The 16,674-nt window shown below is 40.0% G+C and overlaps 1 protein-coding gene across 1 annotated transcript in view; it reads right to left on the bottom strand.

The window, feature by feature from the left end:
• elna (elastin a) overlaps window positions 1–16,674 on the bottom strand; it is a 62,640-nt gene that overhangs the window by 38,130 nt on the left and 7,836 nt on the right. Inside the window, exons 7-18 of the mRNA XM_061918132.1 lie at window positions 13,754–13,864; window positions 13,566–13,682; window positions 13,360–13,494; window positions 11,693–11,806; window positions 11,496–11,606; window positions 9,233–9,334; window positions 7,519–7,635; window positions 7,307–7,426; window positions 7,071–7,214; window positions 2,046–2,147; window positions 1,849–1,965; window positions 1,652–1,756 (exon numbers count right to left, since the gene is read on the bottom strand). Of these exons, the coding sequence (XP_061774116.1) occupies window positions 1,652–1,756; window positions 1,849–1,965; window positions 2,046–2,147; window positions 7,071–7,214; window positions 7,307–7,426; window positions 7,519–7,635; window positions 9,233–9,334; window positions 11,496–11,606; window positions 11,693–11,806; window positions 13,360–13,494; window positions 13,566–13,682; window positions 13,754–13,864 (1,395 nt within the window). The remainder of the gene's footprint in view (window positions 1–1,651; window positions 1,757–1,848; window positions 1,966–2,045; window positions 2,148–7,070; window positions 7,215–7,306; window positions 7,427–7,518; window positions 7,636–9,232; window positions 9,335–11,495; window positions 11,607–11,692; window positions 11,807–13,359; window positions 13,495–13,565; window positions 13,683–13,753; window positions 13,865–16,674) is intronic.

Raw genomic sequence — 16,674 nt, 5'->3', positions numbered from 1 at the left:
AAAAAGGTCAACCAAAGAACGAGATTCCTCGACAGAATCTCCTCTCTGGTCAACAAAAGCACCTTGAGGATTCTAGCGGGAACTCTCATTCAACCCTTCTTCGATTACGCTTGCACCTCCTGGTACCCCAGCACCTCCAAAACCCTCAAATCTAGACTCCAAACATCCCAGAATAAGCTAATCCGGTTACTTTTAGACATCCACCCCAGATCACACCTCAATCCAACCCACTTCTCCAAAGTGGGCTGGCTCAGGGTGGAGGACAGAGTCAAACAACTTGCACTGAGCCTAGTCTATAAAATCCGCTACACCTCCTTGATGCCGAAGTACATGTCAAATTACTTCCTTAACGTAAATGACCGCCATAACCACAACACCAGGGGGAGCTCCACAAACCACGTTAAACCCAGATTTCGATCCAACAAAGGTCTTAACTCATTCTCTTTCTATGCCACATCAATGTGGAATGCACTCCCAACAGGTGTAAAAGTAAGTGACATTGTTATCACCAGGAAGGATGAGATCACCTACCTAGGTTCCATTCTAGAGGCTAATCTTTCCTGTGATAAAATGGCAACCAAGGTGATCAAAAAGGTCAACCAAAGAACGAGATTCCTCGACAGAATCTCCTCTCTGGTCAACAAAAGCACCTTGAGCATTCTAGCGGGAACTCTCATTCAACCCTTCTTCGATTACGCTTGCACCTCCTGGTACCCCAGCACCTCCAAAACCCTCAAATCTAGACTCCAAACATCCCAGAATAAGCTAATCCGGTTACTTTTAGACCTCCACCCCAGATCACACCTCAATCCAACCCACTTCTCCAAAGTGGGCCGGCTCAGGGTGGAGGACAGAGTAAAACAACTTGCACTGAGCCTAGTCTATAAAATCCGCTACACCTCCTTGATACCGAAGTACATGTCAAATTACTTCCTTAACGTAAATGACTGCCATAACCACAACACCAGGGGGAGCTCCACAAACCACGTTAAACCCAGATTTCGATCCAACAAAGGTCTTAACTCATTCTCTTTCTATGCCACATCAATGTGGAATGCACTCCCAACAGGTATAAAAGTAAGTGCATCTCTATATTCCTTCAAAAGCGCTCTAAAACAACACCTCCAGGCAACTTCAACACTTTACTAATACCCTCCTCCATTCACATCCCATCTCCCCGGATTATAAACAACTCAAATGTACTTCTAATGTATATACTTGTTCTTATGCTATGTGAACTCACTATGTTCTCTGCTGGCTGTACATATCCTACTAAATAAGACCTACACTGTTTCAATGTCCACATTTCTCTGTTGATGCAATTGTTGATGACTGAAGTTCTGATATCAACCAAAGCTCCTCATCCCACCCCCCGGATTGTAAATAATGTAAGTAATTCAATGTACATACTATGATGATTAACTTGTGTGATGACTGTATTATGTTGATAGTATATATTTGTACCATGATTTGATTAACGTGGACCCCGACTTAAACAAGTTGAAAAACTTATTCGGGTGTTACCATTTAGTGGTCAATTGTACGGAATATGTACTGTACTGTGCAATCTACTAATAAAAGTATCAATCAATCAATCGATCAATCAATCAATATACTAGTTTACGTACATTGTTTCTATTATGTACTGTACCATATTTAGCAGCTTTTGCCGCAGCACCAGGGTATTGTCCACCTCCAACTCCTCCTGGTCCCAAACCAGCTCCTCTTCCTCCTCCTAACCCTGCTCCTGCTCCACCTGCAAACATATTATTGATTTTATTCTAAAAACTACAAAAACATACTGTACATATACTAGTTTACGTGCATTGTTTCTATTATTTCCTGTACCATATTTGGCAGCTTTTGCCGCAGCGCCAGGGTATTGTCCACCTCCAACTCCTCCTGGTAGCAAACCAGCTCCTCCTTGTCCTCCGGCTCCAAACCCTGCCCCTGGTCCAGCAACCCCTGTAAATATTGTGGAGTTTAAAATAACTACCGGTACCCGACACAAACACTATATGTATACTTTCTATTAAGTAGAGTACCATATTTGGCCGCTTTTGCAGCAGCACCAGGGTATTGTCCAGCTCCGACTCCACCTGGTACCAAACCAGCTCCTGTTCCTGCTCCTCCCAGTCCTCCAACTCCTATAACGCACAATGAATTCATATTTAAAGTAATAAAACGTTTTTTAATGATTGTAATGACAATAATAATAATAATATTGATACATATTATGTTTTGTGGTATATGGAGAGGTTTGTATATTGCCCATTCATTTTAATGGAGGTGGATCCCTAGTAATCAGGGAATTTTCTAAACCGGGAATCATGCTGGCTTGAATGTCCTGGTCGAGCGGAGTGTCTGGATGTTCAAAAATCGGATGAGAAATGTGGGATATGCAGAATATAGGGTGTAAATGTTGCTATTAATAATTATTATAATGTGTTTTATTTCTCTAAAAGGGAATTCAAATCAAAAGCATAAAAGTTCATAAGTGAAGTGAATTATATTTATATAGCGCTTTTCTCAAGTGACTCAAAGCGCTTTACATAGTGACACCCTATATCAGACGGCCCCTATCAAATACACAGTAATAAAAACAGTTGTTCTACTAACTGTACTGTGCTTGCTGGTTACTAAAAAAAACAAAAACACTTACCTTTCACTATTTGAGTAACCTTTGTTCTGCCATTTGCATGCCGTACTGGCGAGAGTCACTTGCCGTCAAGTGCACCACACCGCGTAAATCGTTAGCCAATCAAAAAGCAACCCCATAACGTTATAGCCAACATTCACCAGGAGATGGCAACATTCAACATAGAATCACTCTATTACAGACGGCGTCGCCATGGCTGTAATTTCCTCGTTCTTCTGAAAGCGCTTTACATAGTGAAACCCAATATCTAAGTTACATTTGAACCAGTGTGGGTGGCACTGGGAGCAGGTGGGTAAAGTGTCTTGCCCAAGGACACAACGGCAGTAACCGGGATGGCACAAGTGGGAATCGAACCTGCAACCCTCAAGTTGCCGGCACGGCCACTCTACCAGCCGAGCTATACCGCCTATATAAGAAGGCTTTATTTAGTTACTATGGTTAAAAATGTCATTTCATGCCTTTTTGTTAAGTTTGCGGGCATACTTTTATTTTGAAGTGTCTCGTTTGGTCTGTCGACGGACGGATGTAAGGAAGCTACTTCCGTGTATGAGTACACATTTTCTTTGATGCAATGAGAAGGGTGGAAGAGAGCGACTGATAGTAACAAAGAATAAAAAGTGTCACAAGGCGTTTGGGCTGTAAGAGCCAGAAGATCACAATTTCCTCTTAAAAGAAGCATGCAGGCCAACGAGGTATTTGTTTGTCATTTGTTGGTATTTTACTTGCTAAAATGTTTGATCCACATGCTGTGCCTGTTATTATTTTTACGTTTGTAACATGCTTTATTTATGACAGTTTTCACGGTGAATTTGAAAGAAAAAGGAGCCTGAGAATAAATCAGTTCAAGAAAGCCATTGTGCTGTTTAGAGGGAGACATTTCTGAAAATTCTGGAAATTTGGGGAAGGGAAAACTTGTTTTGAATGTCCTGGATGTTCAAAAATCAAATGGGAAATGTGGGATATGCAGAATATAGGGCGAGAGAGTGTGGTCAGCGCGCCTGCGGGAGCAAAGGTCACCGCCTCTGTCCGTGGTGCTGAAGACAGAGCACCATCAGACGGGGGGCAAGGCATGCGTTGACGGCGAGACACAGCTGGCAGGTGATTACATTTCACAGGTGGTTCGTGTTAATCTAATCATCTGTAGTCTTTAACAGTAAATTGTCGAGAGCAGAGGGGGAGGAAGATATAAACGTGGCTGAAAAGTCACGTTCTAGTAGAGAAAACTGTTGTTGGAAAGAAAACATCGGCTCTTTCAACCATGCGTGTGGATGGTTGAAAAATCCGAATTGGGTCATAAAATGGGGCAAAATTTTGAGAATGAACAATACGAAGGTCCTGCAGTCCTGGGTTCAAATCCAGGCTCGGGATCTTTCTGTGTGGAGTTTGCATGTTCTCCCCGTGAATGCGTGGGTTCCCTCCGGGTACTCCGGCTTCCTCCCACTTCCAAAGACATGCACCTGGGGATAGGTTGATTGGCAACACTAAATTGGCCCTAGTGTGTGAATGTGAGTGTGAATGTTGTCTGTCTATCTGTGTTGGCCCTGCGATGAGGTGGCGACTTGTCCAGGGTGTACCCCGCCTTCCGCCCGATTGTAGCTGAGATAGGCGCCAGCGCCCCCCGCGACCCCGAACGGGAATAAGCGGCAAAAAATGGATGGATGGATGGCATTGTAGAACTACTATGTTAATATGTTCTTTCATTTAAATGGGAATTTCATGGAAATTTGTGATTTTCAGCAAAACTGATAGTAGCACCTTTGTTCTAGTAGATATGAATGGGCTTCTGTTGGAACTTTTCGAATGGGTTGAAAAATATCGACATAGTTGGAATTGAGAATTAGTTTTTCAGGAATTTGGGGAAAAGTGGGAATTTGTGCAGAGGAAAAAAAGGAAAATTTGTTGTCCCAACTAAGAGGAAATGTTTTTAAGGTTGGTTCGATTTGGCTGAAAAATGTGGACTGTGAACACTCTCCTGTAAGATGGAATTCCCAGAATGTAAAAATGTTAATACCAAACTTTAGTTTATTTGTTCAGCTCAGTGGCCTAGTGGTTAAGAGTGGAAGGTCGTGAGTTCCAACCCCGGCCGAGTCATACCAAAGACTATAAAAATGGGAGCCACTACCTCCCTGCTTGATACTCAGTATCAAGGGTTGGAATTGGGGGTTAAATCACCAAAAAGGATTCTCGAGCGTGGCCGCCGCTGCTGCTCACTGCTCCCCTCACCTCCCAGGGGATGAACAAGGGAAAGGGTGTAATGGAGAGAGGTAAAGTAGGGCTTTGGAAAACCCGGAATTCCCAGAATGTAAAAATGTTAATACCAAACTTTAATTTTTTATTTCAGCTCAGTGGCCTAGTGGTTAAGAGTGTCCGCCCTAAGACTGGAAGGTCGTGAGTTCCAACCCCGGCCGAGTCATACCAAAGACTATAAAAATGGGAGCCATTACCCCCCTGCTTGATACTCAGTATCAAGGGCTGGAATTGGGGGTTAAATCACCAAAAATGATTCTCGAGCGTGGCCACCGCTGCTGCTCACTGCTCCCCTCACCTCCCAGGGGATGAACAAGGGGAAGGGTCTAATGGAGAGAGGTAAAATAGGGCTTTGGAAAACCCGGAATTCCCAGAATGTAAAAATGTTAATACCGAACTTTAATTTTTTATTTCAGCTCAGTGGCCTAGTGGTTAAGAGTGTCCGCCCTGAGACTGGAAGGTCGTGAGTTCAAATCCCGGCCGAGTCATACCAAAGACTATAAAAATGGGAGCCACTACCTCCCTGCTTGGTACTTAGTATCAAGGGTTGGAATTGGGGGTTAAATCACCAAAAATGATTCTCGAGCGTGGCCGACGCTGCTGCTACCTGCTCCCCTCACCTCCCAGGGGTTGAACAAGGGAAAGGGTCTAATGGAGAGAGGTAAAGTAGGGCTTTGGAAAACCCGGAATTCCCAAAATGTAAAAATGTTAATACCAAACTGTAGTTTTTTTGTTCAGCGCAGTGGCCTAGTGGTTTAGAGTGTCCGCCCTGAGACTGGAAGGTCGTGAGTTCAAATCCCGGCCGAGTCATACCAAAGACTATAACAATTACCTCCCTGCTTGGCACTCAGCATCAAGGGTTGGAATTGGGGGTTAAATCACCAAAAATGATTCCCGAGCGTGGCCACCGCTGCTGCTCACTGCTCCCCTCACCTCCCAGGGGGATGAATAAGGGTGATGGGTCAAATGCAGAGGTCAAATTTAAACACGCCTTGTGCGTGTGTGACAATCGTTACGACTTTTGACTTGACTCAGTACCTAGCTAAGTGTGTGTACGCTTTAGCTATTTAGAGCAATGAACCAGAAAAGTGAATCCAAAGAATACCAATAAATGCATTTTAAAAAGGAATTAAAAAAAAGTGAATCCAAATGCTTAGTTTTCTTTGACTTCTTTCCTACCCCAGTTGCCAGTTGGGTGACCGCAGTATCTGCACGTGCATGAAAAAAAAACGAACGGCTTGCAACTGTAAATCGGTTCCTATCGTTCACTTTAAAAGAGCTGTTCAAAAGACTTGCTTCGTTCACAAACTTCACATCTCTAATAAATACCATTTGTTAGTTCTATTATGTACTGTACCATATTTGGCAGCTTTTGCCGCAGCACCAGGATAATGTCCACCTGCGACTCCTCCTGGTACCAAACCAGCTCCTCCTACTCCCAATCCTGTTCCTATCCCTGCTCCTGGTCCTCCTACAATATATATATCATCACACAAACTTTAGTATGATTAACGTCTGTTGCTATAGTTATTAGCTATTGTGCTCAAGCTGCATTTTTCTATCTGTGCAAGGACAAAACTTCTTGTCTGAGGGGTGGCCTCAGCCACAGATGTTATCTTCGTTTTAGCCTGCTAACAGCTAAGGACTTCAAGGACCTCAATGAAGATAAGACAACAGCACGCAGACGAAGCAGAAACAAGGAAATCACAAGGCCCTCAGCACATTTCGTCACGTATTGTGCGTACTGGACCTGCTTTGCATGATATATGCGACCACTCCTTTTAGAGGCAGCCTCACTGATGTTGACTGTGGAACTCCTGAATAAATAGAAGGACGCGGGAGCTGTACCTTAGAGCGTAGGGCGAGACTGTGACTAAGTGTGCAGCTCCATGCGTTCTCCTCATGAACTAAATTGAACTCTGTCTCTGCATGGTTCCTTGCTACTTGTCTGATTAGTCGATGTCATCAGTGTTTGAACCTGACACTCCAGTTGCCAGTTGGGTGATGCAGTCTCTGCACGTGCATGAAGAAAACGAACGGCTTGCAACTGTAAATCGGTTCCTATCCGGTTCCTAACTTAAAAGAGCAGTTCAAAAGACTTGCTTCGTTCACAAACTTCACATCTCTAATAAATACCATTTGTTAGTTCTATTATTTCCTGTACCATATTTGGCAGCTTTTGCCGCAGCACCAGGGTATTGTCCACCTGCGACTCCTCCTGGTCCTCTCCCTACTCCTGTTCCTCCCAGTCCTGTTCCTGGTCCTAAACCAGCTCCTCCTCCTCCTCCTAACCCTGCTCCTGCTCCTCCTGCAAACATATAATTGATTTTATTCTTAAAACTACAATAACATACTGTACATATACTAGTTTACGTGCATTGTTTCTATTATTTCCTGTACCATATTTAGCAGCTTTTGCCGCAGCGCCAGGGTATTGTCCACCTGCGACTCCTCCTGGTACCAAACCAGCTCCTGGTCCTAAACCAGCTCCTCCTCCTCCTAACCCTGCTCCTGCTCCACCTGCAAACATATTATTGATTTTATTCTAAAAACTACAATAACATACTGTACATATGCTAGTTTACGTGTATTATTTGTATCATTTCCTGTACCATATTTGGCAGCTTTTGCAGCAGCACCAGGGTATTGTCCACCTCGGAATCCTCCTGGTCCTAAACCAGCTCCTGGTCCGAAACCAGTTCCTCCTCCGAACCCTGCTCCTGCTCCTCCTGCAAAGACAATCCAAACAACTCATATGTCTTTCTTTCTGTCTTTAGTTTATTTCCATAGTGGCAGTCCATAGTCCTGTCCATAGTGGGGCCTGCTGGTCCCACTATGGACTGGACTCTCACTACTATGTTAGATCCACTATGGACGGGACTCTCACTATTATGTTAGATCCACTATGGACTGGACTCCAACTATTATGTTAGATCCACTATGGACTGGACTCTCACTATTATGTTAGATCCACTATGGACTGGACTCTCACTATTATGTTAGATCCACTATGGACTGGACTCTCACTATTATGTTAGATCCACTATGGACGGGACTCTCACTATTATGTTAGATCCACTATGGACTGGACTCCAACTATTATGTTAAATCCACTATGGACTGGACTCCCACTATTATGTTAGATCCACTATGGACTGGACTCCCACTATTATGTTAGATCCACTATGGTCTGGACTCTCACTATTATGTTAGATCCACTATGGATGGGACTCTCACTATTATGTTAGATCCACTATGGTCTGGACTCTCACTATTATGTTGGATCCACTATGGATGGGACTCTCACTATTATGTTAGATCCACTATGGACTGGACTGTCACTATTATGTTAGATCCACTATGGTCTGGACTCTCACTATTATGTTAGATCCACTCTGGACTGGACTGTCACTATTATGTTAGATCCACTATGGACTGGACTCTCAGTATTATGTTAGATCCACTATGGCCGGGGGTGTTGCCCGCATTTGCAGTCCTTTCCAAGGTTTCTCATAGTCATTCTCATCGACGTCCCACTGGGTTGTGAGTTTTTCCTTGCCCTTATGTGGGCGCTGAACCGAGGATGTCGTTGTGGCTTGTGCAGCCCTTTGAGACACTTGTGATTTAGGGCTATCTAAATAAATATTGATTGATTTCGAACATGAACAGACTTTACAGCAGAATTTGTCACGCAATTTCACATCCTTTCACTTTACATCATGTCGGAAAAGGAGTAGAAAGAAGAAAAGCTTATTTAATCCAAACGCCATTCCCACTTCAGAGCGTTTACAAATATATACGTACATTATTTTTGGACTTTTTTTAATAGTAAAATGACATCCGTGAATGAGTAAAACAACAGTTTTATATTATATAGTTAAGTTGGTCATGATAAACATACGAAGATGAAGAATAAGGTTAAAAGTGTTTCTCATAATTCTTCTTCTTTGTACTTTGTAAGCACTAATCATTTCAACAGTCTCTTAAACTGGACCACATCAGTAAAATTTTTAACTTCTTTACTTAATTCATTCCATCATTTAACTCCACATACTAAAGGTTCTAAGTGTTGTACGGCGCATACAAATATTTTAAATTATTTTGCTCCAAGGTTATATTTCTCCTCTTTAGTTGAGAAGAATGATTGTTTCTAATTTGCTTTCAACATCATTTTAGCAGTTTTCAATTTTACCGAATCATCAAACTTTAATATTTCTGACTCAATTAATAAACTGTTTGTATGTTCTCTATATCCAACATTTTGTATATTTTTCCATAAAGCTAAAATGACGTATGTTTATTGTTTGTAAAAAAAATGTACGGTACCATATTTGGCAGCTTTTGCAGCAGCGGCAGGATATTGTCCTCCACCTGGTACTCCGCCTCCTGTTCCTATTCCACCAAGTCCTCCTGTTCCAAACCCTGCTCCTGGAACGCAAAAGTAAAGGGGAGTAACATGTTGAAAATGCAATGATAATTAGAGAGTGTAGGCGTCTCTCCTCAAATTGAGCCAAATTGAATTCTGTCTCTGTTTAATTCTTTGCTTCTTGTCTTGTTTAATAGATGTCTTTGAAACTACCAAGAAGAAGGCTTGTAAAACTCCACTGTGTAGGATGGGAAGCAACATGAATTGTAATACACAGAAATATATTGTCTTGTCCCAAGAACTACAAAGCGGAGAGGAAGCAGGGCCTGACTCCCCTCCAGGCACCGCTTTTTTTAACTGTTGTACGAACCTACTTTTGAACTCTTTTCCGACCTCTTTTTTCGTACTCTTTTCCGACCTCTTTTTTGAACCGACTTTTTCTTCTGAACTGTTTCGTAATCAAAGGCGATGGCTGTTTATGACCCCGCCCCTTTCGAAGCAGCTGTTGCCATGTGGTCAGGAAAGGTCCAAGTAAAAGAAGGAGTTGTGCAATCTTTTGGCAGAGCGTGCTGTGACACTGTACAAGGGTACAGTCTCCAGGCGTCTCTCTTCAAATTGAGCCAAATTGAATTCTGTCTCTGTTTAATTCTTTGCTTCTTGTCTTGTTTAATAGATGTCTTTGAACCTACCAAGAAGAAGGCTTGTAAAACTCCACTGTGTAGGATGGGAAGCAACATGAAGGTGTTCTGTTTCTTTCATGTATTGTAATCATCAGAAAGATATTGTCGTGTCCCAAGAACTACAAAGCGGGGAGGAAGCAGAGCCTGACTCCCCTCCAGGCACCGCTTTTTAAAACTCTTTATGACCTCTTTTTTTAAACTCTTTTACAAACCTCTTTTTGAACTATTTTGTGACCTTTTCTTTTAACTCTTTTACGACCTCTTTTTTGAACCGACTTTTTCTTCTGAACTGTTTCGTAATCAAAGGCGATGGCTGTTTATGACCCCGCCCCTTTCGAAGCAGCTGTTCCCATGTGGTCAGGAAAGGTCCAAGTAAAAGAAGGAGTTGTGCAATCTTTTGGCAGACCATGCTGAGTCACTGTACAAGGGTACAGTCTCCAGGCGTCTCTCCTCAAATTGAGCCAAATTGAATTCTGTCTCTGTTTAATTCTTTGCTTCTTGTCTTGTTTAATAGATGTCTTTGAACCTATCAAAAAGAAGGCTTGTAAAACTCCACTGTGTAGGATGGGAAGCAACATGAAGGTGTTCTGTTTCTTTCATGTATTGTAATTAATAGAAAGATATTGTCGTGTCCCAAGAACTACAAAGCGGAGAGGAAGCAGGGCCTGACTCCCCTCCAGGCACCGCTTTTTAAAAACTTTTTTGTGACCTTTTCTTTTAACTCTTTTACGACCTCTTTTTTGAACCGACTTTTTCTTCTGAACTGTTTCGTACTCAAAGGCGATGGCTGTTTATGACCCCGCCCCTTTCGAAGCAGCTGTCTCCATGTGGTCAGGGAAGGTCCAAATAAAAGAAGGAAACGTGTAATCTTTTGGCAGAGCGTGCTGAGTCACTGTACAAGGGTACAGTCTCCAGGCGTCTCTCCTCAAATTTAGCCAAATTGAATTTTGTCTCTGTTTAATTCTTTGCTTCTTGTCTTGTTTAATAGATGTCTTTGAAACTACCAAGAAGAAGGCTTGTAAAACTCCACTGTGTAGGATGGGAAGCAACATGAAGGTGTTCTGTTTCTTTCATGTATTGTAATCAACAGAAAGATATTGTCGTGTCCCAAGAACTACAAAGCGGAGAGGAAGCAGGGCCTGACTTCTCTCCAGGCACCGCTTTTTTGAACTCTTTTATTACCTCTTTTTTTTTAACTCTTTTACGAACTCTTTTGTGACCTTTTGTTTTAACTCTTCTACAACCTCTTTTTTTAACCGACTTTTTCTTCTGAACTGTTTTGTAATCAAAGGCGATGGCTGTTTACGACCCCGTCCCTTTCAAAGCAGCTGTCGCCATGTGGTCAGGAGACGTGTAATCTTTTGGCAGAGCGTGCTGAGACACAGTACCAGGGTGCAGTCTCCAGGCGTCTCTCCTCAAATTGAGCCAAATTGAATTCTGTCTCTGTTTAATTCTTTGCTTCTTGTCTTGTTTAATAGATGTCATCAGTGTTTGAACCTGACAGTATAAATGTTGCAGAGTGTGCACTTTATGTTGTCTGTACCATATTTGGCCGCTTTTGCAGCGGCACCAGGATATTGTCCTGGAACTGAACCAGCTCCAAGTCCTCCTGTGGCCCCGTAGACTCCCGTCCCTAATCCTGCCCCTGCTCCTCCTGTAAGCCCCCCCAAAAAATGCATCAAGCAAGCTGTTCAAGTTGAAATGATCATTAATGAATCCAACAGTGTTTAAGTACTGTACCGTATTTAGCAGCTTTTGCAGCAGCACCAGGATATTGTCCACCGCCTCCTGGTACTAAACCAGCTCCTCCTCCTCCTCCTAATCCTCCTGTTCCGAACCCTGCTCCTGCTCCTCCTGTAAAATTAGGATTTTCATCAAAGGAGGCAGCATGGACGTTAATTTGTGTCTTTTTTTACAAAATATTTTTTTGGACACTGTATTTCTGTTTTTTACATCTGCAATTTGTCAACTGATTTTTTTTCAAATTATGACAATTTTGTTGAATTTCACGAGTGCAAAATATGTGTTACAAATTTAAGTTTATTAAAATTCAGTGTGTAAAAATTCAGCGTCAAAAAAATTCAGTACAGAAAAATTCAGTGTAAAAATATTTGTTGTCCTACACTGTCATGATATTTGTGTCATGTGACCTCAAACTTGACACCTCATTGGCCAGATCTGAAACAGTCTTCATTTACTAGCAGTAGTTTGTGTCTTTTTTTTTTTTACACAGAATTTATGTAACTGATTATTATTATTATCATTTTTTACATTAAATTATGCTGACAATTTAAATGAAAAAAATTGCAGTGTTTTAAAAAATATATATAAATAAAAATATAAAATAAATATAAAAATGTGCCAATTAAATTGTTATAAATGTACTATTTTTCTGCATGATTACAATCATTTTTGAAAACATGCTCCTATGTAAAAAAAGGTCTCACTTTGCAAATTTCCCAAATATATTGCTTGGTATAAAAGTGATCATAAACCCTTTTCAAGACAAGTTAAAGCTTACAAAAGCTTTTCCCGGCCGCTGAGGTGTGATTTTTGCAAAGATGGCCTAAATCGATGATAATAAAATCGATTTCTAATATAAACATATTTATTTAAAAAAAAAAAAATGGGGGGAAAAATTATGAATTGATCCAGAATTAACCTTTAAGGCCCAAGCTGTTTGTTTACATGCTTTCTTTAAATTACTCTTGGCTATTTGGGCTTATTGGACCCTAAATAGAACAAAAACTAAGAATCATATTTTGATATGATGTACTTAGTCCATAAGTAAACAAACGTGTACGTCATGTTTACCATGAATTGATTAACGTGGACCCCGACTTAAACAAGTTGAAAAACTTATTCGGGTGTTACCATCTAGTTGTCAATTGTACGGAATATGTACTGTACTGTGCAAATTTACTAATAAAAGTATCAATCAATCAATCAATAGTGACATGCTAATTAAATAAATAAATAAATAAATGGGTTGTTCTTGTATAGCGCTTTTCTACCCTCAAGGTACTCAAAGCGCTTTGACACTACTTCCACATTTACCCATTCACTTACATGTTGACACACTGATGGAGGGAGCTGCCATGCAAGGCGCTCACCAGCACCCCTTTTTCCACTTTTTCCACCCCAAATTGTAAGTTTTACTCTTCTGACACCACCAGATGGCAGTATAAGTGTCCACATAAGAGGCCATAAGACCCCAATTCAGTAGTGTACACAATTTTGGAAATAAGAGCTAAAAGGTGCTGTCCACGCATGTGGCCACTAAGCCTTTTGAGGTTTTTAAGATAAAAATTACTGATTTAGATGAGAATCAACGGAGTCCTGCTGTGTGAATCACCACATACAGTTTTATGGAGTAATAAATTACTGATATGTTGAACCAATTTTACCATATTTAGCAGCTTTTGCGGCACCGCCGGGGTATTGTCCGCCTCCGACTCCTCCTGGTACTAAACCAGCTCCTCCTCCTAATCCTGTGCCTGTACCCCCCAGGCTCCCAGTTCCAAAGCCTGCTCCTGCACCTCCTGTTAATACAAATTCAAGTTAAAGCAAGATGGTTGTAGTGTTGTAAATACTGTATATGTCTTTACTGTACCATATTTGGCAGCTTTAGCAGCAGCACCAGGGTATTGTCCGCCTCCGACTCCTCCTGGTCCTCTCCCTACTCCTGTTCCTCCCAGTCCTGCACCTCCTAACCCTGCTCCTGCTCCTCCTGTTAGCACAAATCCAAGTTAAACTAAATTGATTTTAGTGTTGTAAATACTGTAAATTTATTTAAGTTACCATATTTGGCAGCTTTAGCAGCAGCAGCAGCAGCACCAGGGTATTGTCCGCCTCCGACTCCTCCTGGTACGCTCCCTACTCCTGTTCCTCCTAGCCCTGCTCCTGCTCCTCCTGTAACTCACAAATAAGGAAGGTTGCATTGCATGCTACTGTAATTACAACTGATGAAACATAACCACATTACCACATATTCACACGATGAGCCCAAAATAGGGGTCTATACCAGGGGTGTCCAAAATGTAGAATAATTTTAAAAAGCTATTTAAAAAAAAAAAAACACATAAAAAAGCGGAATAAAACAGCATACAAGTGAAAAGTGGGAAGATGACTCTATTTACACAAATCATTCATTTCCCCCCCTGTAAAACTGTTATTGCTCCAATAAAAATTATCAATGTTATAAATTTGTGATCACTGGTAGCTCCAATAACTTGACATCAAATATTCCACTTTGAAATATTTTTTGGGAAAATATTGCATATGCTGTGTAGAAAACAGTTTTCTTTGACAAAAAGGGCCTAAAACAAATATATATATATATATGTATATATGTTTTATACCCTTTTTGTAAAGAAAACTATATATACATATATAAATATATATGTATACATATATATGTATATATATATATATATATATATATATATATATATATATATATATATATATATATATATATATATATATATATATATGTATATGTCTTGATTGGATTATCCAGAGAATAGTGCTCGATACCGTGGTAGAGCGCAATATATAGGTGTGGGAAAAAATCACAAGACTACTTCATCTCTACAGAACTGTTTCATGAGGGGTTCCCTCAAAAATCTCCTGATGATTGAGGGAACCCCTCATGAAACAGTTCTGTAGAGATGAAGTAGTCTTGTGATTTTTCCCACACCTACATATGTATATATATATATATACACACACACACATATATATATATACATATACATATATACATATATATATATATATATATATATCTTTTAATTAATTTTTTTTATTTTTTATTTTATTTTTTATGCCCTATATATATTTAGTTGTATGCCTATTTGTTGAAAAAGGGCATAAAACAAACATATATATATATATATATATATATATATATATATATATATATATGTGTGTGTGTGTGTATTTTTAAATTTTATTTTAGTTTTATGACCTTTTTGTTAAAGAAAACATTTATACATACATATTTTTTTAAATGAAATTAATTTTTTATTTTTTTTGTTTTGTTTTATTCCCTTTTTGTTAAAGAAAACAACTAATACGTATAATTGTTTTCTTTAACAAAAGGGCATAAAACAAACAAAAAAAGACAAACCAAAACAAAACAAAATATATACATATGTATCTTTTTTTTAATTATTTATGGTGTTTTTTTGTTTTATGCCCTTTTTCTTAAAGAAAACCACTACACACACACACACACACACACACACACACACACACACACACACACACACACAATCACACACACACACACACACACACACACACACGCACACACGTGTATATATATATAACATATATATATATATACGTATATATATATATATATATATATATACGTATATATATACATACATACATATATATATATATATATATATATGTATATATATATATATATATATATACATACAATTAAAGGACAGATTGGAGTTGTTTATATATTTATATATATATATATATATATATATATATATATATATATATATATATATATATATATATATATATGTATATATATATATATATATATAACCATACAATTAAAGGACAGAGTTGATCTAGGGATTCAAACGTTGAACTTTTTTTTTTTTTAATAACTTTTAACACTTATGCCTGGGGCCCTTTAAGATCCCCGATAATTTGTGATTTTTTTTAGTTTATTTTTAAACGGCCATTGTTTAAAAAATGAATTTTTTTTTTTTATTATTGACCAAGAGCTCCAAATCATTCACATTAAATATTCCACTTTGACATTGTTTTCATTGAATTTGTCTTCAAACTATATGACACCATGATCATTTACAGCACATCTTATATTGTCGTTACGTGCATCAACACAATAGTTGATCCGGCCAAACAGAAACTAGCGCAATTTTGAGTTGGAAACAACAGAAAAAAGTGGCCCAACTTAAAAAAACTCCTTTACTTAATAGTGAGCCATGAGAGGCCAGAATGCATCTTTTCAATACTAGATCTTGTAGACCAGCCCAGAACAAGTCTCGCAGTCCTCTTCTGAGCAATCTGTCAATGAACTTTATTTATTTATTTCTCAGTAGAAGCATTTAAGTCTCACCTTAAAACTCATCTGTATACTCTAGCCTTTAAATAGACCTCCTTTTTAGACCAGTTGATCTGCCGCTTCTTTTCTTTCTCCTATGTCCCCCCCTCCCTTGTGGAGGGGGTCCGGTCCGATGACCATGGATGAAGTACTGGCTGTCCAGAGTCGAGACCCAGGATGGACCGCTCGTCGGGACCCAGGATGGACCGCTCGCCTGTATCGGTTAGGGACGTCTCTACGCTGCTGATCCGCTTGAGATGGTTTCCTGTGGACGGGACTCTCGCTGCTGTCTTGGATCCGCTTGAACTGAACTCTCGCGGCTGTGTTGGAGCCACTATGGATTGAACTTTCACAGTATCATGTTAGACCCGCTCGACATCCATTGCTTTCGGTCCCCTAGAGGGGGGGGGGTTGCCCACATCTGAGGTCCTCTCCAAGGTTTCTCATAGTCAGCATTGTCACTGGCGTCCCACTGGATGTGAATTCTCCCTGCCCACTGGGTGTGAGTTTTCCTTGCCCTTATGTGGGTTCTTCCGAGGATGTTGTAGTCGTAATGATTTGTGCAGTCCTTTGAGACATTTGTGATTTGGGGCTATATAAATAAACATTGATTGATTGA

Source organism: Nerophis ophidion, linkage group LG13 (genome assembly GCF_033978795.1).
Source record: "Nerophis ophidion isolate RoL-2023_Sa linkage group LG13, RoL_Noph_v1.0, whole genome shotgun sequence".
NCBI lineage: Eukaryota > Metazoa > Chordata > Actinopteri > Syngnathiformes > Syngnathidae > Nerophis > Nerophis ophidion.
The sequence above is the reverse complement of the archived record's forward strand: the minus strand, read 5'-3'. Positions and strand labels throughout refer to the sequence as shown.